General features: G+C 38.7%; 1 protein-coding gene across 3 annotated transcripts in view; it reads left to right on the plus strand.

Annotated features, from left to right (window-relative positions):
- The window catches only part of FUT9 (fucosyltransferase 9), a 50,354-nt gene extending 26,136 nt beyond the window's left edge, over nt 1-24,218 (plus strand). For 2 of the 3 annotated variants that reach the window (XM_033143451.1, XM_033143453.1), the window contains exon 2: nt 21,773-23,025. In XM_033143451.1, the coding sequence (XP_032999342.1) occupies nt 21,773-22,857 (1,085 nt within the window). In that variant the 3' untranslated portion in view covers nt 22,858-23,025. Of the gene's footprint in view, nt 1-21,772; nt 23,026-23,876 lie in introns of those variants that run through there. The other variant, XM_033143452.1, reaches the window with a different exon arrangement.
- The last annotated feature ends 1,452 nt before the right edge of the window (nt 24,219-25,670 follow it).

Here is a 25,670-nt window from a genome sequence, read left to right on the forward strand (position 1 = left end):
ATAGGTGAAAACAAATAAAGGGTGTAAATGTCCTTTACACAAAGATCTGCAGAAGCAAATCTGTAGAGAGGACAAATTACCATTTAACAACACTTTTTTCTTATTACTGTAGTTCTATTGCTATGTATCATAGGGTACCTCAGTATATATGCTGGTCCTTCAGTTTATCTGGGGACCTTGTCCTTCTTGGACTACCTTGTTTGGCTTATAAAGCCTTGCAATCTGTTGAGCATAGTGGAGGGAGGCCGTGTCTGTTTCTGAGAGTCTCCCTGAGATGTGGCCTTCTGAACTTTCCAGGAGACTAGTTATTTGATACATACTAGTCTTCTTCAATGATTACTTCTCCAGGTTAGATGAAAGACACACACACACACACAAAAATTACAAACAGGAATAAAGCTCCAGGAATCCTGGCAACCGTAGCATTGCATAGCAGAGACCTGTCCTATGTTGCAGTTGCTGTTACAATTGACAAAAGAAAGCAGGAAGGCTGGAGGAAGAAGGTGAAAGAGCCTGCACAAAGAGCTGAAAGGACAGTTGGGGGCTTTCCTGTTATTTTCCGAGATGCCTGTTGAAAGAGAGAGAACTGTGGTTCAAGGCCTTGTGGGAATGATTAGGAGTGTGGATGAGTATATATTAACTTATATATCTCATCCCAGCTTGTGTTAACAAGCTCCAAACTTAGCAGAGTTTCATTCCCTTTTAAAACACACACAGCAGACGCGCTTGCACAGGCTTGCTAAAGCCTAAAACAATATATATATGTTCCTGGTATAAGTCCCCTATATCCCTCTTAAAAGACTGCACACGACACAATGTATCTTAAATGAATAAAAAGAGTTTACTCACATTACTTCCTGAGTTACACAGCATTTCTCAGAAGGCAGGCGTGCTTAGTAAAAGTATTTACATGTGGATGCTACTTCCATAGGGAAAAAGTAGTTTCCTTTGTTCTCTTGGCTGAGAGCCAGGAGGACATGGTTGTTGCTCATTCAAGAGACGAGGAGAAAATGGTGACTGGTCTAGGGATCTTGTTCCCAGGTGAGACCACACCTACTTCTGGTCACAGAGGAAGTTAACTCAGTCCAGGTAGTAGGAAGTTATACCTGTAGGACTGAGTTACCTTCATGTCCACTCTAGCAATGTTGTGTTTTTACTGCTCTGTGTTTACATCCCACAGGCCTAAGTTCTGCTGAAGGGCTGAGCAAGAAGCATAGCTTCAAGCCTTGGATAGAACTGTAGCTTTTGGGACACAGGCATATGAACACTAAACCACACTGCTTTGCTTTTGGAAAGTGCTCCTTGCTATCTAGGACAAGCACAAAGTCATTTTCTATTTCTTTTTATATTTTCTCAACTATTTCTTTTTTTAGAAGCTACCCAGATCCTTATTTAATATCCATATGCCCAACTGCACAAAAAACATATTTCACACTGCACTTCTTTTTCTTTTCTTTTTGACAGTGCACAAAATGACACTGCATGGTACTGGCAGAATGGAAAGATGGTTGAAAGGGCTGATTTAGCGAAAAGCAATTCTTCAATAGCACCTCAAAGATTACCGAAAGTTTACATTTGATAATTCCATACAAATATTTACTTGTTTTCTCTGCCAATGTGAATTTTGTTGCTAGGTGGTCTGGGGAAGTTAGCAAATGTTTCTTTTCTTTTTTAAATTATTTGCTTTATTAAGTTATCAAATGTTTCACTTACAGTGGTATGCCAGAAAGCAAATTTCATTTTCAGTCTTCAGGAGCATGTTTGGTAATCAGACATAGAAATCTGACAACTTGCAGTTGCTTCTAGTGAGACAAAGAATGACTATAAATTGTTAACAGTCAGATACATGACCTTTTTAGTGTTGCATATGTCATTAAACGCAAAAAAAAACTTTATCTGAGATTTTATTATTTTCTGATTTTCACTTTATGAAAGCAAAAGGATTCAAAATTATTATTCAGTTACTTTTATTCCATAAAACAAGAAAATGGACTTCATCACTTACCTTGCTAAAGAAGCATTCTGATCATTGTGTGTCCTATTTCCATCCCTATACCCACATCTCAAAAGGACTCAAATTGCTTAGATTTTTATTTTTAAAAAACCATCAATTTGCACTGCACAGTATAGTAATTTTTGATGCATCGTTATGACATGCTGGCGTGTTCATAAACACTGGATATTCATTGTCTCTAAAATTAGTCTGAAATTGAATATAAATTTAATTGTACATTAGTTTTATGTTAGGCAAGTAGTTAAACATGATTACTACTAAAAAATATATCTCACAGCTGTTCACAAACCACTTAAACAGAAGCACAATGGCACTTCAATTGGGCCAATTTTGTTTGAATCAATAGGAGTGTTTTCAGAGACAAGTTCAAAAATTTCATGCGGTATTGTCCTGTTCACAATTCACATACGCTGTTCCCCTGTCAAACTCTGGAAACTATACAGTACTAGAATCTGTCTGCCCCATGTGAAAGCTCTACTCCTATGTGCAGCTACTGCATTAGGGATAATAGTCTTCTCAATGACACTACAGCTTTGCACAGACAGGGAGAATGGTGTGGTGGGTGCTTTCAACTGAATGTTCTTTGCTGAATCCTTTGAAACAATGCAGTCCTATGCAAGACATCCTCAGGCATCTGTGAGCATATGACTGTCCCCCTCATGAAATGAAAGTCTTCCTATTTAGATGTGCTCTGGACTGCAGTTTCTATCTATCTATAATAATGAAAAACCTTTTCAAAATAGGTTCCACTCAAGATAGCAAAAGCAGATAACATCAGCTGTGCTGAGAGCTTTTTTCACTATACTGGAATAAAATATCAAAAATAGGTTGGAGAGAGCAGCCACATAGATGGAATGCATTAAATTACACCTTGAAGGTTTAGTTTTACAGGGTGATTGGTTTCTTTCTCTGCTGATTACCCTTTGGATGTTCTATTGATGTACTATTTGTTTCTTCATTGTTGAGCTGAAATTTTCTTAAGCTTGATGTAGGATAAAAAGTACAAGTCTCATTTGGAAACAAAAAGTGGGATAAGCTACCGGAAGATCACAAATTCTAGAGAACAGCTCAACTTGTGCTGTTTATTTTATTTCATAAACTTATATACCACTGGGGGTGGGGAACAACCTCAAAGCAGTTTACAAAAAGTTATATGATATCACTTTGAGGGTGCTGGAAATATGTATATTGCAGTAGAAGCCAAAATTAAATTGACCATTTGAAATTTCTGTGTAGTTTCAAGATTCATATTTTAAAATATCTACTTTGCATGCATTCCATAAATAAGAAGAATGAAAAAGCTGTTTCCTTATATGACATCCTTCCTGATTTCCATGCAAAATTGGTATATTCTGTCTTCTTTAGGAGTTAGCTGTAGGCAGCAGGGATAATAATCACATTTCCCCAGCTTTCTGTCTCTTTTTATCTAGTGTAACATGGACATATGAAGTGGCTTGGAATTTGAGAAATTATTTGCTTTTTGATGTTGCATGTTTCTAGAGCCATTCTGTGTCAAAACCTCTCAGGATCTGAGTGAGTGTCTACAGTACTACTCCAACCATGTTTACTGTAAGGTAAAGGTAAAGGGACCCCTGACCATTAGGTCCAGTTGTGTCTGACTCTGGGGTTGCGGCACTCATCTCACGTTACTGGCCGAGGGAGCCGGCGTACAGCTTCCGGGTCATGTGGCCAGCATGACAGAGCTGCTTCTGGTGAACCAGAGTAGCGCATGGAAACGCCGTTTACCTTCCCGCCGGAGCAGTACCAATTTTATCTACTTGCACTTTGACGTGCTTTCGAACTGCTAGGTGGGCAGGAGCAGGGACCGAGCAACAGGAGCTCACCCCGTCGTGGGGATTTGAACCGCTGGCCTTCTGATCAGCAAGCCCTAGGCTCTGTGGTTTAACCCACAGCACCACCCGCATCGCTGCGCCACCCATTTACTTGTTTACTGTAGCTGCTAGGAAATAACTGTAACAATGTCTTTGATTTAATGCTAGAAATAAAACTTACTCTGATACTTGAAATTATAAGAGCTTACCAATACAGGAAAATGTTATCTTCAAAGAAAAATGTTCCCTGAATTTTATGAAGCTTCATAAGTGACATCGCCGTACCCTGTTATAAATTGCTGAAATATTCCAGAGTGATTAATTTGTCTTTATTATGTGTAGGGATACACACACACACACACACACACCCTGAGACTAAGATTTTGTGATGCTATTTCAAGTGATGAACACTCATTTAATAAAAAATATCTAGAAATACAGCTAATTTAATAAAGTTCCTCATGTTATCATTAATTCCTTTGGCAGACCATTTCTTAAAAGCCAAAGTTATGGCAGCAATTACAAAACTACACAGCTCTTTAGAGCTTGGCCATAAGAGACTAAGTTCCATCTCTTAAAAATATCCAATTAATTTCAGTTTTAATAAATTTAGTATTTTGTTCCTTTTGCAGCAGAAGTGACTGTTGCAGAAAGGAATTATGTTTCGGTGAAAAATGAAGTATGCTGATACCTGCAGGATTGGGTTTTGTTCTGTTTGTTTGCTGAATTTTATTCAAATGCAATAAAGGAGTTTTCTGCTAACATGAGCACACAGCTGGAAACTACAATTCCATGAATCCATAACATGCATTATTTCTGTCTTATTGTCATTGCATGGACCCAACCCAGTAGCAGTTATTACATGATCAGGCCTAGATGCTGAGTACAGAGAGAGAGAGAGGTGGGGTGGTATGAGACTGTATCCTTTCATATGCATACATACATCTAATAGAATAGAATGAATGCAAGGAATTTCTCTTAGTGGACTGCATTTTTGTATGTTATTTTTACCAATATATTCATTTCCATGCAGAGTGTTACTTAATATATGCACTTTCATAAACATTGGTTGGGGAACTGCATTTTAAAATTTGGATAAATTTTGAAGGATGGTTGTGTTTTAGAAAGTATTAATTATTTTGGAAGGTGCAAATTCAATTGATCCACCTTTAAAAGTGAATTGAATCAGATTTCTTTCCCATTCCCACTAGAGATTACATTGTTTATTCAAGCCATCTGGTATTTCTTTACAGAGCAATGTAAGATTCAGCCTGGCAAAATTGGTTCTTGTGTTGCTCCAGTGGCCCATGAACTGGTTCTGTGACATGGAGCAATGCTACTCTGGAAGATCTCGTCTATAATGAGGGCTCATATGGAATGCAATTCTATAATACATCCCATTAGTAATCCCTTAAGCAACTATCATTTTATATTATAGACCTATTTTCTTTCCCTTGTATTCTTGCCATGTCTTTAATGAGCTCCCATCCTTGGTTCTTCTTAATGAAGATTTGTAGGGAAAGCCACAATATTTCCCATCAAGCTTATTTTCTTTAAGCACACATAGTTAATATACCCCAGACACACAGGCTTCTTTACTTGGCCTACTCCGTCTTGACACTGCATCACCCCTCAGCCCATCTCTTGTGCTCTTTCAGGTCCATTTTATCCTTAGCCAGGGGCAGATAGTACAGTGCTTACTTGAATTCTTATCTCCAAGGCACTTTTCAAATTTTAACACATTTTCTTCCCACACACAGTGGTGCAAAGGGAAGATGCATCAACCCTGGTTTGAAGTAGGATGGAGAACAACAGTGACAGAAACAGAGGGAGAGGAAAGCCATCTAAATTTAGATTGTGTGTAAAAATAGACTGCAGAGGTCTGAAAAGATGTTTTTCTCCCTTTTAAAAGGAGGAATGGGCCATACACAACAGCATAAGATTCAGGAGAGGAGGAGAAGGAGTGGGAAGGGACCAGAAAAGCACAAACTGAAGAAAAGAACAGCCACTTAGCTGTCATATCTGTGACCAATATGTGGTTATTGACAGAGATGAAAAGCAACTAGGTATTGCTGCAAATGTTCTGGCTATTTTGAACTGGATTTGCAAACCTAATCTGTTCACCTTCACCTTTATCCAGAAGTCAGTCCCAGAATATACAGTGGGACTTAACATCCAAGTAAGAATACAAAGGATTTCATTTTTCAAAGCATACATAGGTTTTCACTGATGTGAATCCCTTTTAGTTAGATGCCTCCTTCCACCGGCTTTCATTTCATTTTATTTTTATTAATCAGATTTGTGAGATGCCTCATAAAATGCATTTTCTCATTGTCATGCAGAATAAAAGAATAAAATATAAGAATAAAACCATATTATAATAAAACCACAATAAGCTTAATAGACAATCAGCATAAAAACTCAAATACAAAATGAGCATAATAAAAGGCCATATTTAGCACATATAATTAAATATGTGAATTAAAACCACCCACCATACCACAGGGATTTAAAAGCAGAACTTATAATTCTTAAACTGGAGCCAGGCAGGTTTCCTTAGGTATTCCATAGCCAGGGGGTCACCACTGAAAAGGCCCACTCTAAAATGGCTGCCTCCTGAGCTTCAGACTGAGGGACACAGGGAGAAGGATACTAATCTTACCAGCATGCTTTGTTATCATTTGGACAAATGATTTTTGCAATAGTTTCGTATCAGCCATTGTCCTCTTTCCCTTACTTTTTTGCCTTTTTGTTTTCTTGTACACTCTATATGTACACAATTCATGACTCTTGATAAATCCAGAAAGATATTTCAAGGTCTATGTCCTCCTTCCTTCCCTCCTTCCTTCCCTTCCTCAATGTTTTGTTTGTGGTTTGCTTGTTTTTAGACCACAGCAGGCATTTCTGCCTTATTCAAATGAAAGTCCATCCAACAAACCAAGAGGGTGTGAGAATATGTACAGAGAATACACAATGAGTTGCAAGGGGCAGCCTGATTCACAAATACATGTATGCAGCATAATTTCTTCTTTCTTGATTATGCTGTGCTTGATAATTGAGTATGTGAACTGAATCCATTGACTAGCTGAATCCATGGACATTGTAAAAGGAAAAGGCTTTAAAAGTTCAGAATCTGCTATTTGTTCTGTGACTGGTCTAGTAAATTCATTCACACATACAAGCTAACACTTGCTGTTGCAATAATTCAGTACTGAATACGCAACCATAAACTTACTATGAAAAATCAAAGGAAACAAAGAACTGCTGTGGAGAGTGTATAGGCATACTGATTAAACCTGCCCAGAATGGCTGGGGCAACCCAGTCAGACGGGTGACATATGAAGACTAAAATAGTAGTAGCAGCAGTTGTTGTTACTATTTACTACCTTTGGCATAAGCTGGACCAGGAAGATATGCTAACTGGTAGGACACTTAAACTCTCTCTCTCTCTCTCTCTCTCTCTCTCTCTCTCTCTCTCTCACACACACACACACACACACACCACATTGTATGCAGCAGCAACATGCTGCACTTTTCAAGTAAGTGAATTAGAAATACAATAAAGCCTGAGGAAATGATGTTTGTCAATTCCTTTGTGTTATCAGCTGCTTTGGTGCAATTTACTTGCTTTCTCAAATGACTCAGTACGATAAATCCGCTCCACTTACTTTTGGGGAGGAGTTGCGGTGGACCGTGTGGCCGCCCTCTCACTTCTGGGTGGGTGGAGGACTTTGTGTCTCGCTGCCCAGAGGAGTCCCGGCCGCGTCAGCAATCAGCCAGCCAATTGGACGGCTGGGGGTGTGTGGCCGGGACCCACCTTTAAAAGAGAGGTGCGAACCGGAGGGCTTCCTTTCGGCTCACTTCCTCAATCTCCCACCCTCCCTCCCTACTTGCAGGTTTTCCGTCTATGGCCTTGCTTTGGACTTCGGTTGGTCGCCTGCCCTTGTCATGGGCCTGGTAGAAGTTTTTCAACTTGGCAGATTGGCTTGGCCATGTGGTTTTCGCCTACTGCTTAGCAACTGTCACAGCTTTGTAAGGTGTTGGGGTTAGGCATTGGGTTACCTTATGATGGGGGAGGGGAGGCCTGGCCATTGTCTGCCCCTCCAAGCTTAAGGGTATTCCGTTAAAGGAATCCGGGGGTGTGGATCTTGTCCGAAGCCCGGGGCAGGGCTAGGGCCATGCCCCGACCCCTTGGGAACCCAGGGGGAGCTCGAGTTGATCTGAATCGGCGGAGCTCCCGCTACCAGTGGTTTACCCTTACTTGACTCCCTGCTCTGCGGGCAGGAGTCATATATAGTCAGATCCACTCAATGCCTAAGCCAATACAGTGGTACCTCAGGTTAAGTACGCTTCAGGTTAAGTACGCTTCAGGTTAAGAACTCTGCTTAAGAACAGAAATCATGCTCTGGCGGCGCAGCAGCAGGAGGAGGTCCCATTAGCTAAAGTGGTGCTTCAGGTTAAGTACAATTCAGGTTAAGAACGGACCTCCAGAACGAATTAAGTACTTAACCCGAGGTACCACTGTACTGCTCACATTCTGTAACTAATAAAGTTGTGGCCAAATTTTGCCCAATAACATTAACCTTATATCCTGTGTCCCTGTGTTTTATGTCATCCTCGAGGGGATGACCACAGGGTCTCGACACGCAACAACATGTATTGCTCAAGTAAAAGCTACATGCAGATTAATGATTTGGTAGATGACCATCGCATGTAATTTTAGTCTCTCAATAGCACAATCACTGTACTACATGAAATCAAAGCTGATGGGTTTTAGTGCTGCTAGAATTAAATGTGTGTAGCCAAAATGGTACCATACCCACATGAGGCACCATTATGCTTTGGGGGACCCAAAGGTTTGTGGAAGTACAAAAAAAACTTTTTTGCACAGGGGGGGCAAGGGGGACTCAAAGACGATAAAAAACAGTCTTGCTAACTAACTGGAGCAGTGAACAGTAGCACTCCATACTGCAAAATTTTCTTGATGGTCCCACTTCCATTCTGTACATCTTATTCTGAATACAGTGAGAGGGATTAACAATAGAAAGCTATATAATATGCTACAATTTGCATAGCACATATTTGGCCAAGGGGACCAAATTCATTGACATTAATGCTCTCAGAAGAAGGGCAATACTTATCTATGCTCTCTCATAAAATAGCAGCGAAATTTATGTACTATTTATGCAAAGAGGCAGCCTTAGAAAAAGACCATCATTTTTTGAACCCTTCTTTGTAGATTGCTAAAATCAAAACTACAGATAATATGCATATATGAAACATATTTGATCCAAAATCACAGATTTGCCAAGTGTAAATTCTGATAACTCACTATGGTCATCAGTGGGAGCCTTCCTTACAGTGTGACTTGAACCAGAGGTTCACTCCATGTCTTATTGGCTGCTATCTTGTGGAACCACCCACTGAGATTAGAAAGACATCAACATTGTGTTTATTCCCTTGAATGCCAACCTGCACTCCACATTTATTTTTAGAGGTTTTCTAAGAAAGATGAGCCTAGTAACTGATAGCACTTGCTATTTTTTTAAGTACTGTATTTTATTGGTTTTATTTTATTGTTGCACCCAACTGAGATATTATCTAAATGTTTAGTATTAATAAATAGAGAGATGAAGAAAACTGAGTGGGTTTATAATGAAGGGTGAGGAATTGCTGACTTGAAGAAAAGGTATACTTCAATCAAGGCCAGGAAAACTTGCATGTTCCCATAAAGGGATAATTAGTTGCGATCTAGATTGCATCTCTGTAAACAGGGCAGTGAGCTATTTCTTTGATACTCCTCCAAGAGGAAAAGAAAAGTATGTAGCAAATCACAGTTTCATAGCAACAGGTTAAATTGGTTTGGAGCCGATAACTGTAACACAGCAGACATCGAGGAAAAAATTAAGAATTCAGATTGTGTAACTTCTATAGCTGGATGAAATATGCATTGGTGGCTGCTTTCAAAGGACTGCAATACAAGGCTCCACCTTAAGATTTAGAAAGTGATGCTGATATCAGATGCTTGATCAGAACATAGCTTAGTGGCCAATTTGCTCACCAACCTGTACAAGCAAGAGATCAGAGTCAATAACTAGGGACACTTGTGCCAGGGAGAAGGAGGACGCAGCCTGCCTGCCTGCCTGCCGGGGTGAGAAAGTCAGAGGATGTTTGAGTTTGTTAAGGGCTAGGGAAGAACGTTTGTGTGTGTGTGTGTGCTGAGTGCGAGAGAAGCAAATGGTTTATGTGGCTTTGAAATTGGAGCAGAGAAGGAGCATATCAGGGCCAGTGGTGAGCATAACAGTAGATGTAAAACTGTATGTGTCTAGGATAGAAGAATGTGAGGGCAGAAGGGACTGGCTTTCTTGCTAGGCATAGCCTAGAGGGAGTTTACTGTTCACAATGCTGAACATCCATGGAGGTGGTGTGATGAATCTTCCTGGTGTAGCAGGCATAATCACGTAGTCGAGTATATTATTTCCAGATTCTGAGGACTCGTAATGATGTACAGTGGCCCAGGCCAGTTACTGAAAGAGTGTGTTTGTAATCACTGGAAACTGTGTTTGCACGCACATGTGTGGTGGTGGCAATAGTAGTGGTGAATGCATCACTTCTTTCCTGTTTTGCACTACTTTTGTATATAAAGTCTTAAGAATTCTCTTTGCATGCTCCTAGGTCTTCAGGCATCTTATTTTTTATGGATGTACATTCATTAAACCTTTGTATTGCTCTCCTTTAAGTAAAGATACTTACCTTTCCATATTACATTGAACTGGTCTACATGAGGCTCCAATTGTGCCACTTAAAAGGTAAAGGACCCCTGACAGTTAAGTCCAGTCATGAACGACTCTGAGGTTGCAGTGCTCATCTCGCTTTACTGGCCGAGGGAACCGGCATTTGTCCACAGAAGTTTTTCCGGGTCATGTGGCCAGCATGACTAAGCCGCTTCTAGCGAAACCAGAGCAGCACATGGAAATGCCATTTACCTTCCCGCTGGAGCGGTACCTATTTATCTACTTGCACTTTGACGTGCCTTCGAACTGCTAGGTTGGCAGGAGCTGGGACTGAGCAATGGGAGCTCACCCCGTCACTTAAGAACTATTTATACTCAGTTGCAGAGGATGGAACCAGTTAACTAATGTGCACCCCTATGGAAAGATAAAAGGGTCTCATTGTTGTACATGCATTGAAGATTATTTAAAACTTTTTTTTCAGATGTATATTCCAAAACAAATAAGCAAATATTATGACAAAAAAGAACATAGCTTAGTGCTGTGTGCCCAGCTATGTGCTGTGGGTTTTGTGTGAATGAAATACAGAATATTTTCAAGATTTAAAAAATGGGGCTAAGCATATCAGCAAATTGCTTAATGAGAACATGATACAGCACTAGTGGTCTAGCCATGTGCTGTGTGAAATACGACCTTGGAACTTAATACTGCATGGCTGGGATTGAAAGGGATCCTCATTATCCAGGAGTTCATTGAGAATTTTCAGACTCCACCTTCAGCAGCAGAACCCAACAGCCTTATGTTGAGAAGCCTCTGGAGCAGCATTCAAATAGGCTCAGGGGGCTGCATCAAAAAGGAAAATAATGGTAGCTCCTCTCCCTTTCGAAAAGGAAACTGTGTGGTTATATCAAAAAGCATATTCACCTTGTTTTTAACATAATACACTATCAAAATGTTTTGCATTTTATAATGATCTTTGCCAGAAAACATAATGTTATGGGAATAAAAAATGTAGTTATAAATGGAAATAGAAAAAATGTAGACATCAAACATAAAAATGTGTCCCTGTGTTATGGTAGTTATTAAAGTTAGTGAAAAGAACCCCCTGTTCCCAGGGAGTGGGGAAACAGCCCTCATTCTCGTAAAGGCTTGTCTGTAGACAAAGGAACTGGCACTGATAAAATCCTTTGAGGGATAGAATCTTTCTGTAGATCAAATTAATGGAAACTCTTGATGGGACAATGAGTGCAGGTTCAAGTGCATACACAAGAGATGAAGGAAAGCATTTGATCTTTTACGAACCAATATAGAAAGAAGTAGAAGGAAATACTTTTTTAATCGAATACAGGCTTTTACAAAGAAAGGGGATTGAGATCTCTTCAGCCATGAATGTGGAATTAATATGATACTGAAGAGATAAGCAAATTGGATATTCAAAGTATACCAACATTTCAAATTATGTCACAAGAGTATCTGCAACATTTTCTTTCCATTTACAGTGAAGTTGACATTGTCCTTTAACAATCGAATCCTTTAAGCACCATGGTTTACATTTTTAAAACTACATGTAATTCTACAACAGAACAGAATTTGAATGTTGCATGAATTGAAACTGAGTCAAGTTTTCAAAACATGAGACTGTGGTTTTTATAAGTTTTATTTCTGAAATTGGTATACAAAGTTCTAAACCTCTGAATATATGTCAGTTATTAGAAGATACATTTTTTTCAAGTGTGTTTTCCTGAATTTTGACCTACTTGGAAATAAAATATTTAGCAGCTGCCGTTTTGTGTATGTGTGTTGTAATTTTACTTTCATGTGTTTAAGAATCTTCTAAGCTTCCTTGTAAAGGCAGCATTTGGGCTAAAAATTGGATTAAAAAATTAAAATAAAGAACTTTAAAAACTCACAAAAAGAAAAAAATAAAAGACAGGAATATCAAAGATAAACAATGGCCAAACTGCAACAACCTGAACACAACATTAAAATAAATGAATCCAAAGTCAAATTTCATAGTCCATATGTTTCAAAATAGAGTTCACATATAAACTCCAAATCTACTTAAATGTTTGTTTTCTATCAAAATTTACTTCTGCGCTTATACTTTCTGTAAGTGTCACATGCCTAACCCCACAGTTCCTGTACATTTTATGCAATCACTGTTATTTCACATTGATTTTATCACAAGCAGCCATTTGTTTCAAGAGCTGCTTGTGAAAGAATGCAACCGCACCAATGCACAGATTGAGATTACCCTATTCCTCAGATCAGTCATAAATGGAAAGCTTTTTGATCAAGTGGTTTGTAAATATCCTAAATAAACAAATAAAATAGCAGGTCAATCACTGTCAGGGTAGTCTCTTTGCAGATCATTTTGGCCCTGATATCTTCAACGGCTTGATTGCATCCGCTGCAGATAGCAACCTAGTTTGCTGTTGTGATTATTTAACAAGCATTGTTCCAGTTAATATCAAGAATACAGTGGTATTTTCATGAAAGTTGGGCCTGTTCTTGGCTGGCTTTAAGAATGATTGAGACTCTTTAATCGGGTTGTGAGAAATACGCCTGCAGCCTCAACATTTATATTCCCGACAATAGCCATTTGTTTCTGCTTCACTGACTCCCAAAAATGGCAGCTTGAAAGAGAACATCTAATCCTAAAGCAGCCATAACTGCCTCAACTCTAATCCTAAATACTTTGTTAGCAGTAACTTCTACTGAATTTAACAGAGCACTACATATTAATATAAGCACTACAAATTATGATCCAGTTGCCATTTCTATAGTTGAAAATTTCCAGGCAGTTAAAAAAACCAGGCACTTCATGATATATTCTATTTTTTCCCCTGAAGGATAATATACACCGACCACTTTTACATAAAATTTTTGAGTTGGTCTAGCAAAACTTAATGAAAAGGAGGATATAAATTGCTTTTATACTTTGGGGGAGATTTAAAACTAGAAAGGAACGTAGTGTATAATTATGAACTGTTTTTCCGTAAATTAACTAACCAAAGAAGAGCAACAGATACTTGGCATATTTATTGGGACTGGCTGTTATCAGACACTTAGCTAGGTGAAAACAGTACTGTTTTCCTGAAGGAAACTGCAAACTCATCTAATGAAGGGTAGCTGTTTGGAGCAGGCAGAATATTTTTCTAGATATCTATTGATCTTCAGATTGTAGTTGCTGCTGTGATTTATTTGTATGACAGAGTTTTCAAATGCTTTTTTAAAAAATAGCCCTAGGCTTCCGATACACTTGGCATATTTTTAGAATTGCAGTCATATCAATATAAAATGGACATCTTTTCTTTTCTGGGAGTTGATAAGCCTATACCTACTTTCCTAAAATACATGTTGTTGTTGTTGTTGTTGTTGTTGTTGTTGTTGTTGTTGTTGTTCAGTCGTTCAGTCGTGTCCGACTCTTCGTGACCCCATGGACCAGAGCACGCCAGGCACGCCTATCCTTCACTGCCTCCCGCAGTTTGGCCAAACTCATGTTAGTAGCTTTGAGAACACTGTCCAACCATCTCATCCTCTGCTGTCCCCTTCTCCTTGTGCCCTCCATCTTTCCCAACATCAAGGTCTTTTCCAGGGAGTCTTCTCTTCTCATGAGGTGGCCAAAGTACTGGAGCCTCAACTTCAGGATCTGTCCTTCTAGTGAGCACTCAGGGCCGATTTCCTTGAGAATGGATAGGTTTGATCTTCTTGCAGTCCATGGGACTCTCAAGAGTCTCCTCCAGCACCATAATTCAAAAGCATCAATTCTTCGGCATATTACATAGGCATATTAATTTACTACATCTCTCATACACGTTCCTATTGCTCAGGGCTTTTTTTCAGCCAGAACTCAACAGAACTCAGTTCTGGCACCTCTCAGGTGGGTGCCATTGCTATTATGAGAGAACAAGGGATGTGTTCATAGTGAGTTCTGGCAGATCTTTTCCTAGAAAAAATAGCACTGCTATTGCTGCTTGTGGTGACCTCTCTATCCAAGCAGTCATACAACCATTTTTTCTTTACTTTCATAGTCTTTAGGGGGGAAACCTCTTACAATCCTTATTTATTATCTCATTCTTCAATTTGCTTCTATTGTTGTGCGAATGAATTAGACTTAACAGTTGCTATGGTTGTTCATTTTACCTGTGTAGTTTTGTTAGGCATTCTTCATTCCGAAAGAGGAATGTGTTGGTAGTTTTGAAACATGTTAAAATATTGCTGAATCTCCCCCTCCCTGTCCTGCATTTTTAAAAATGTTTAATAGGATAAAGCTATGAAGATAATATTCTCTTTTATATGGTTGAGAAATGCTAGCAATTCTGAAAATTTCTGTATTAAAAATGCAGTAGTGCTGCTTTGGAGAAAGCTGCTATAGAAGATTCCTATTTGCAATATAGATCTCCTATCGAACAGGGGTATTCAACGTGGTTCCTACATATGCTGTTCCTTTACGTCATCTTCCTTGACTTACAGGGAGCAAGTAGCACTGTGGTCTAAACCACTGAACTTATTGGGATTGCCGATCGAAAGGTCGGCGGTAAGAATCCATGTGATGGGGTGAGCTCCTATTGCTCTGTCCCAGCTTTGCCAACATAACACTTTGAAAGCATACCAGTGTGAGTAGATGATAAATAGGTACAGTGGCGGCAGGAAGGTAAACAGCATTTTGGTGAGCTCTAGCACTTGTCACAGTGTCCCGCTGCACCAGAAGTCATGCTGGCCACATGACCCAGAAAAGCTTCTGTGGACAAACGCCGGCTCCCTCAACCTGAAACAATATAAGTGCCGCACTCCATAGTCACCTTTTGACTGGACTTAACCATCCAAGGGTCCTTTACCTTTTACTTTTTACCATCCATGGCCCTTGATCATGCTATCTATGGATGATGGGAGTTGTAGTCCACAATATCAGGAAAGCACCACATTAGCTGCCCAAGCTGTGGAACTCAGGTAGCTGTGGAATCTAGTAAAAGCTGTTTGCTATTAAACAAGTTGGCAAGTTGAATTCGACCGATTTTTCTGTTGCTGAAGTTCTCAAATTTTGTCCTATTGAGCCTCGTCAAGTCAGGTATGGAAGAAAATTTTATTAAAATAAAAGATAATAAAGCAATGTCCTAGCTGACATATATAGTGCTGTCAAGCTTTCTGGATACTGCTGTCCCAAGACATTTTGCTGCCTCAAGCAGAGATGCAAGTGCCAATGCTTTAAAAGTCTTATTTGCACCCTGCAGAAACCAGCTTAGGCTTTTATCTACTCTCCTCTGCCTGCCCCCAACTTCAGAATGTCACTTCACTGCTGCGTGTCAGGACCAGCCCTAAATATAAAAAGAAAGAGACTATAGACATAATTGTTTGCTCTAAACTCTTAGGAAGGGCTTTTCTAGCTGCCTTCACAATGTTTTCTGGATGGAATTGAGTCACAGATAAATTCTACACAAGTTTGGGTCTTGAATAAGCTTTCCCAAATGCAAGTCTTGCAGCTGAAACTTTTTTGTTATGATCCTTTGTGTGAAGTACATCTCATTACAAGGCAATGGGGAGGGGAACCACTTCATGGTGAGGAGGAGAAGAAGAAGAAGAAGAAAATCATTTGAGTCCATCCTAAGATTTAAATGTGTGTTTTCTTATGATGTGCAGATTTTTAGATGTTGATAGCTTCCCCATGGATTTACATTAAAATTCAAATCTCTGTCTAAAATTCAGTAGCTTCGTAATGCACTGCACAACAGTTCTATAAGCAGCTTTTAAAAATTAATTTTATGTATGGTTTTGTGCTGCAAGAAGTATAAAGCAAGCACTTGCTGACCTTTAATATTTAATCTTCTGGTTGCACATCATCATATTTTCTTCTTAGTACTTTTCTTTTTTTAGCTCCAGTACCGGAGGGATTCGGAAGGAAAATGAAAATTACCCCTTTATTGAAATTCATCAAAGATGCCTCCTCCATATTGTCATTCCAAAAAAGGACATTAAACAATATGATGAATCCACTGAGAGTATGTTTCCTTAGCTTTACAATGGAAGATTTCTAAATTGCTATAGAAGAAAACAATGTACAGTGGTAATGGGCTACCTACATGCCTGATCAGTGATGCAGCACACATAACACAGTAGCAGAATAGGATTGATTTGGAAATGTCAGTCTTTTGTGAGAGACGGGGCTTATAGAAAGGGACAAAGAAATCAAGAAAATATTGAATGCCTCATCCTAAAATTGTATTAATTAGGATTGATGCAGGATATTATGAAATGGTTCTTAATGGCATGAAATAACAAGGAAGATATTCCGAAAAGCAAGGAAGATTTTCATTTGAGCTGGCTCCTACACTGCTTATGGGCCTCACTAATTCCTCACCACACCCACCCTAGTACTGTTGTGTACACAATGTAAAATACCAGAAAATCCAACCTGTCATTATTTTTTGATTTTATTCATTGCATTTAAATTATTTACACCTTGCCCTTCACAAGATAGCTTCAATATGGCTTGCAATAAGGAGGCTAAAAATGGCATAAGATTTACAAAGCAATAAAAACTTAATATATATAAATATATAGTGATGAACACATATAAATCTGAATACATATAAAAGCCAGTGGGCATGACAAGGAAAACATGAACATAAGTAAAATTTGGAGATGGCAATTAAATAGAACCATTCCCATGGTAAATAGAAGATCACAAGAACCTGCTGGAATAGTCCAGTGGCTCATCTAGTCTAGCATACTGTTTTCACAGTGGCCAACCAGATAGAGAGTCTGAAAGTAGGACTTCGAGGAGCTATCCCCTCCTATGGTTTCCAGCAAGTGGTATTCAGAAACTATGAAAAAAATTGAAACTATGACTGATAGTCATGTTCCCAAAGCAGTTGAACTGGTGATCTAAACTATATGGCCAAGTGTGAACTCTATCCACTGACCATCGGAGATCTCATGTGTCAACATCACAAGATTTCTTTTGGCATAAGGTACGTTATGAGGAAACAACCCTTATCACTGGTTGTTGTTGTTGTTCAGTTGTTCAGTCGTGTCCGACTCTTCGTGACCCCATGGACCAGAGCACGCCAGGCACCCCTATCCTCCACTGCCTCCTGCAGTTTGGCCAAACTCATGCCAGTCGCTTTGAGAACACTGTCCAACCATCTCATCCTCTGTCGTCCCCTTCTCCTTGTGCCCTCCATCTTTCCCAACATCAGGGTCTTTTCCAGGGAGTCTTCTCTTCTCATGAGGTGGCCTGAACTTCAGGATCTTTCCTTCCAGTGAGCACTCAGGGCTGATTTCTTTAAGGATGGATAAGTTTGATCTTTTTCCATCCATGGGACTCTCAAGAGTCTCCTCCAGCACCATAATTCAAAAGCATCAATTCAAAAGATCAGTCTTCTTTATGGTCCAGCTCTCACTTCCATACATTTCTACTGGGAAAACCATAGCTTTAACTATATGGACCTTTGTCGGCAAGGTGATGTCTCTGCTTTTTAAGATGCTGTCTAGGTTTGTCATTGCTTTCCTCCCAGGAAGCAGGCGTATTTTAATTTCATGACTGCTATCACCATCTGCAGTGATCATGGAGCCCAAGAAAGTAAAGTCTCTCGCTGATGGTCACACCTAAATAAAACATTGCTGATCCCTTTTAATGGCATTGATGCCAATGAAATGTGAGACAAAAGTACAAATATGACGATAACTGTAGCTGTAAAACTGATATGTGAAACATATTATCAAATTCTCTATACAGATATAGCACTGATACACTATATCAAATACAGCCTGCAGGCTGTCCCTTACCTTTTTACCACAACTTCAGTTTATCCAAACTGTGGTTAGTTTTAACTACAATTTACTCAAGCGTGCCAACTTCAAACCTTTGTTTATGATGTAGGCTTGCTTCAATAAACAATGATTAATCAGAACTTTGTGCTTAAAATAACTTCCATGGAAATGTGTTGATCGTTCTTAGAATTTGTAGAAATGGCATTACAAAATACAGTTTATGACAGATTTGCCTTGGCAGCATGCCTTCCAAGAAAAGCCCTCTATTTTAGCTAAGAAAGGAACAGTGTGTACCCCTGGTGGAATAAAAGGAGAAATGGCTATAGTGGTAAAACAACATCAGTTTCCAAATTACATATTCATGACTTTCACAAAACTCAAATTTAAAGTACCTTTCCAACTGACTTATGGGAGACTGATCATATTTAGTCTGGTTTTGAAATTGTATTAGAACTTTTCTACAGAAGCACGTTCAGTTTGCAAGGCTGGTATCAGAACAGTTGGAATTTATTCCATTCCATTTAACTTTATCAGCTAAGGATTATCCATCCAAAAAAACGTATTTGGATGATAAAGCATTTTGTTCTATTTGTTATCTGAAATAATGTAGAATTCCAGTCAGGTATTACTATCTTTGGAACACTGGAAGCATAGAAACTCTGCTGAGCCATCTGTTATGCTCTTTAAAATGTTTAGGGGAGAGTTTCCCCCCCCCCCAAAAAAAACCTTTTTCCTTTAGGAAACATTTCCCACATTACCCTGTCTGCCATAGAATCCCTAAGCCTCTTTTCCAGAACCACGATGGATAGCTGTCTGCAATCATTAAAGGACCCATAGTTAATTCTGTAGTTACATGCTTTGGAGATGAAGCTACATCCCTTGAGTCTGAGGGTGAAGGGGAAGCCATATCCTTGGGCTGGGTTGGAGGGAGGGTCAGGTAAAAGTAGAAGGGAGTGCTCTGCAGGATCTCCCTCCCAGCCCCCAAAATGGAGTGACTTGTTAGTCATCTGAATCCCCTGAGGGTAGCACTGGGCTTTTCTCATGCTTCTTTCCTCCTGCGACCCTCTTCCCAACTTCTCTCGCAACATGTGTGTTTCCTGTCCCTGTATCTACCACCAACCATTTAGTTTGGTCCCAGCTTCCATTGAAATCTTACCTTGGACTTGATTATTCCGCAAATATTTAGTCAGTGCAACATTCATTGATGTTATTTGCAAGATCTACATCCTCAAGCAAATCAAAAGCAATTGCCTGTTATATATACACTTATAACATAAATGTATTATTTGTTTTTCAAGAGCTGCAATAAAAATAGCTGTATTACTGAGCAGTAAATAATTTGATGTGGGAATTTTAGTTAGCTTCCTTACAAATGATGGTGGTTTGTAAATTAAACCTTAGGTATTAAACAATGGTGTAGATAAAATTTTCATAGTATTTTTTAAGGGGGAGGGGAAGATTTTACATATTATAGTTTTCAATAGAAATGTTTGTAAAGACATTTAATATTATATGTTCTAGTTTTCTGGTTTCTGTGGTACCTTTTCATTATATTTGTTTGCTTTGATCTGTTGGGGTACTTAGCTTTATGTACAGTTGTTGGACATAATCTGCCATTATTGGGTGCAATCAAACACCATTAAATTCAATGAGAGCTATGCTATTGACTTCAATCAAATGTTTGATTTCTCTCACTGTAATCACTAGTGAATGATCTGACTTGTGTGACTCATTCTCATAACACAGCATTATTGATTTTTCTCTGTGGGACTTTTCTCTCCTGAATATAAAGACACATTTTTCTTTCTCTTTCTTCTTCTTCTAGATTGCCTTTTCTCCAGCAATCAATACACTTTACTAAATTCATAGAGTGTCTTGTTAAAAATAATTGGTCATAACAAGATGAAGTTCAGCCCTTTTTTATTTGGATTGTATTATCTTTTTGGGGAAACATAAATATTTAATAGATTAACTAGCATATCTTATATGATTCACACTGTATTAGAAACACAAATGTTTATGTTGTTAGGATGAATGAGAGAAGACAGAAACTCTTCATTGAGGAATTTGGCATTTTTTTTCCATTCATTGAAATTCATTCTTAGCAAGAGGATTACAACCAAGAGAACTTGTGTTGGCATGTATCAATGGTAGAAATTTTCACAGTTTAACATGATGGTGGGTGTGCAAAGTTAGCATTCAATGGGGCTCCCAGTTTGCAGCAATCAAAATTTGTTTGGGACATTAAGGGTGGTAGTAAGGTACAGAAACCAGGAGCAAAGTTTTGCCCAAAGCAACAAGTGTTTCCTTCCAACAGCAGCCAACCGGACTGAATTAAAGACTCCATGTACCTATCATAGCTAAGAGCTGTTGATAGAAATCTCCATAAATTGAACTAAACCTTTCTGTAGAATTTATTTATTAATTAAATTGAACTTCTGTATCAAAAGAACATACAAAATGCATCAAACATAAGCAATAAGATTTTAATAAAGATCCCAATCACTTTGATTTGAGTGCCCTGGGAAAATAATTTACTGTGAGTAAAATTTACTGTGTCTTTAAGGTGCCACAAAGACTATTGTTTTTGCTAAAATAAATAAATAAAAGAAAAAAGAATATTAGACTGTTTATTTTCTATAGGTCATTTCACTCTCCTTCAAATCTTTCCATAAAATATATTAAATATATTAAATTTATTATTATTATTATTATTATTATTGTTATTATTATATTTTACACCGGGTACATGTAAAAATGTAACAGCATGCACTTCCCTTACAAAGTTTGTTTACGGTGGGGAGGAGAGAGACAACATATGGAAAACTGTTGGCACACTAACCTTTCATGATATGCTATGGTTGTCCACTCATCTACTTCAGCAGAGTTTAACTCAGAGTTTAACTCATTTCTACTAAGGCAGCTGCTTGCAGGAATATTGAGGGGGTTGTGGAGATAATGTTTGATAAAGGATTTCCTTGCATATCACTCCATCCATCTGACATATTCTCTATCCAAGGGGGAATATGGGAAGAAGTAACTTAGATGAGATATAAGTTAGATTCCAATGTCCCTTGAAGTATTGATTTATACTTATGGAAAGAGATGTACCAATTGCAAGTATAGCTCAAGCAAATGTTTCACCTGCTTTTTCCTGATATTTCGAAAATTTTGCCAACAAAACAACAACTTATTAGGAAATATTGGTGACTGAACTTGGGAGATCATGCATGCAGAACAACTACTCTACCAGTGATATATTTATTTACTTATAGGATTGCTGAAGCAGATTTTTCAAAGATGGTGTTGTTCCACCACTTTGTGGAACAATAATGTATAATGTATGACACTGTTACCATGGGGTAACATTACAATAATTTAATGCTTGATGATGACTTCCTATTTCCATCTTCCCTTCACAGATCAAATTATGACATCATCACCCAAAGGAATTTTCCGGCCATTTCTATTTATCTTCATTGTGCTGGGATGCTTCATGGCATGTCTGCTTATTTATATCAAACCGACAAACAGCTGGATATCTGGTCCTATTGAATCAGCCAGCTCTGTTCTAAAAATGAAGAATTTCTTCTCCACCAAAAATGATTATATCAATGAGACAACTATTCTGATATGGGTATGGCCGTTTGGCCAGACATTTGATCTGAAATTCTGCCCAACATTTAACATCCACGGGTGCCATCTGACTACTGACCGCACACTATATAACCAGTCTCATGCCGTTCTTATTCACCACAGAGACATCAGTTGGGATCTGACTAATTTACCTCAGCAACCCAGGCCGCCATTCCAAAAATGGATCTGGATGAACTTGGAATCACCAACACACACTCCACAAAAGAGTGGGATTGAACATCTATTCAATTTGACCCTCACTTATCGCCGAGATTCAGATATTCAAGTGCCTTATGGCTTTATGGTAGTTAGCACAAGCTCCTTTCCATTTGAAATGCCGAATAAAGAAAGACTGGTGTGTTGGGTGGTGAGTAACTGGAACCCAGAGCATGCTAGGGTCAAATATTATAATGAACTAAGTAAATACCTTGAGATCCATACCTATGGGCAAGCATTTGGAGACTATGTGAGTGATAAAAATTTGATCCCAACCATCTCCGCTTGTAAGTTTTACCTTTCCTTTGAGAATTCTATCCACAGAGACTATATCACAGAGAAGCTTTACAATGCTTTTCTTGCTGGATCTGTGCCAGTCGTTCTAGGTCCTCCTAGAGAAAACTATGAAAATTACATCCCAGCTAGTTCTTTCATTCACGTGGAGGATTTTCTTTCTCCAAGGGACCTCTCAGAGTATCTTCTTTTGCTCGACAAAAATGATAAACTGTATGTTAGCTACTTCGACTGGAGGAAGGATTTTTCAGTGCACCTTCCTCGATTTTGGGAATCACATGCATGCCTTGCCTGTGACCATGTAAAAAGACACCAGGAATACAGGTCTGTTGGCAATTTAGAAAAATGGTTTTGGAATTAAACTCCTATCCCTTACTTGCACTTTACATATATATTTTTAAAAGCTAACAAAACCATTATTCCAAGTGAAGATGGTGGGGGGAATCCCTCCAGAATATGTGACATCTTTGTGTCCTGGATACAACATATTCCAGTTACACTGTCTCTGGATCATTCATCCAACACTCTCCTTACTGAGACTGATGATGTCATGGACATTGGTCATTTCTGTGTTGTTGACTTATTTGGAGAGGTGATCATTTTATTTTATATAGATGTGACTTTGAAAAGGAATTAAGAGCTGGCAGCCTGAACAGAAGTTTAATTATTTTGTTAAAGCAATCAGCGCTATGGTGATTTCTTGTTATATTTTCATCAAATGCAAACACAAATATCATTTTTTTTGCAATGTGTACTGAAAAAAACTGAGAAGTAACTTATGTGGACACTTTTTTTAGAGATCTGTATGTGAAACTGGTGCACCATGGTTGCACAAATTATTCCTCCTGAGCCACTGGCATGCTATCTTATTTATATTTTGTTGGAAATCCTGCTATGTATATAGCTGGTTATGTGCACTGAATAGTAATTTATTGTTTACCATTTCTTTTTTAAAATTCCCCCCATTTTTTTATTTGTTTGTAATACAGCAGTTACTGGCCAATACATAGAGTAATGGTGTTTACATTGGCTCAGATAGTTTCTTTCTGGGAGAAAAGAGGCTTAGAAAAAAATTAAAATTTCTAACTAAGATTCAATATAAGATTTAAAGAAAAAATATTTGTGAGTTCAACTCTTTAGTGAAATACACATTTTTAGATCCAGAGTCTCAGTGTGACCTTCCATGCCCTTTTATATACTGCCTACAAGGTACAGTTTCAAAAGCAGTTTTCTATGAAGCATGGAAGGCTTCTACTGAGTAAAAATAAGTCTAAAGACCCCTTCAGCTCATGGAACTAGTTTCCTAATTATTTGAACTCTGGCCTTGGTAAACAAATACTTTTTTTAAAAAAAATGTGCATTTTCCTCCATCTACTCTAGAATGCTAGTTGATTGACAAAATGAACATTTTCTATCCTTGGCAAAGTATTAAGCGGCCTGCTTTGAAACCACACAGTCAGAATTAAATGTGAACTGAGTGCTTTGTTGAAATGAAGATTCAGAAGGCAGCATATGAAAGTCTGTTTCCATTTGGGGACAAAGGAAGCAGCATTATACCAGGTAAGACTATTTGTCCATCTAGCAGAGGCTGTTCATCATTTCAGGATGCAGAAATATTTCCACATCAACTGCTACCTGATGCTTTTAACTGGCAACCCCACCAGTTCAGCCTGGGGCCTTCTGCATAACAAAGCTCACGCTCCACTTCTGAACTTGGTCCCTCCCATATCAGTTAGGTGACAATCTTATACCTGGGAGTAATCACCACTGAACTCAGTGGGACTTCTGGGTAGCTGGGTGCATAGGATTCCATTTTTAGTCTTATATTTCTGACAGTTGCAAATTATCTACTTCTCAAATCTAACCACCTAACAATGATTCAGCCATTAGCAGCCTGCTATGATAGGAATATTCAGTCTCAAGAGTGATGCCTGAGCTGTGTGCACAATTAAGACAGTACTGGGACACTTACTGGTGGGAAATGTTTGAAAATTGCCAGATCAGGCTACAGCTGTTTTGGGCTTGAATTTAAGCCCATAGAATAGAGTTTCTCAGTGGTGATATTAATGCACCTCCCCTATGTCATTAATTTGTGATTATACTGCGGATCTTCATTGGGGCACAAATATTTTAAGGTCAGCGATCTAAGCAAACATTTAAGTTCATATTTCTTTCTAAACTGATGAATACAAATGCTTTTGATTACTTCTTGTTTTAACAATAAACATAAAAGCATGATTATCAAGACCACAGCACAACAGAAGGTTGCAGAATGAATCATGAATGCTGACAGAACCTTTCATCTGTTGGGAAAGTGAAAGAAGAGAAAGCAGGCCAGTGACTAAAAGGTTGTCATTTCTTCAGAGTTTTCAGTGTTCATTATCTTCCGAAGGGGTTGTGCATACAGTTTGGGGGCTGATGGCAGGTGTGGTGCTCCCTGTTCTCCACACTTCCAGAAAGAATGAGCAGTAGCAGCCAGTGAGGTGAGGCAGCTTACCTGAATAGCTCTGGGGCAGAGCAGTGGCAAGATAGGGGCTGGCAGAGCCAATCCAGCACTTCCACCAGCACACCTGCACAGCCCTAACCTTGCTCCATCCCTGCCCCAACACTAGCCAAGTAACCTGTAGCAACACTGGTGTTTGTATGCAAATCTGTGGCACTGCCCCACCACACTGGCCACTATTGTCAGTGAGCAGAAACCTGGTTATAAGGGTGGTTTATTTTGAGGGACAATGCCAGTAGAACATTTTGATTTATTTTGATCACATTTATAAATGCTCCACATTGTGTGGACCGTTGGCACATAGGATATTGAATATTAGGTGATGGCTTTCTACTTGCAGAACACTATTGCTCCTAAGATACATTGATCTACCTATACATAGCAAGTCCAATCCATGTGTTTCTTAATGTGTTTGAGGAGAAGCACCCATCCTTCTGTTTCAAAGGGTTTTACATTGTCTCAGTACTTTGTGGCTTAAATCTATTCCTGTCCTTTTATGAATGTATGAATCGAGGGTTTCGTTAACACTAAATCAATGCAATAAAAAAGAACAGCCTTTTAGGCAGTGAAAGTAGACACTTCCCCTAAGAGAAGGACTAAGCTGTTTGCTTAAATGTACAGTGGTACCTCTGGTTATGTACTTAATTTGTTCCAGAGGTCCGTTCTTAACC

Source organism: Lacerta agilis, chromosome 3 (assembly GCF_009819535.1).
Source record: "Lacerta agilis isolate rLacAgi1 chromosome 3, rLacAgi1.pri, whole genome shotgun sequence".
In the NCBI taxonomy this organism is placed as follows: Eukaryota; Metazoa; Chordata; class Lepidosauria; order Squamata; family Lacertidae; genus Lacerta; species Lacerta agilis.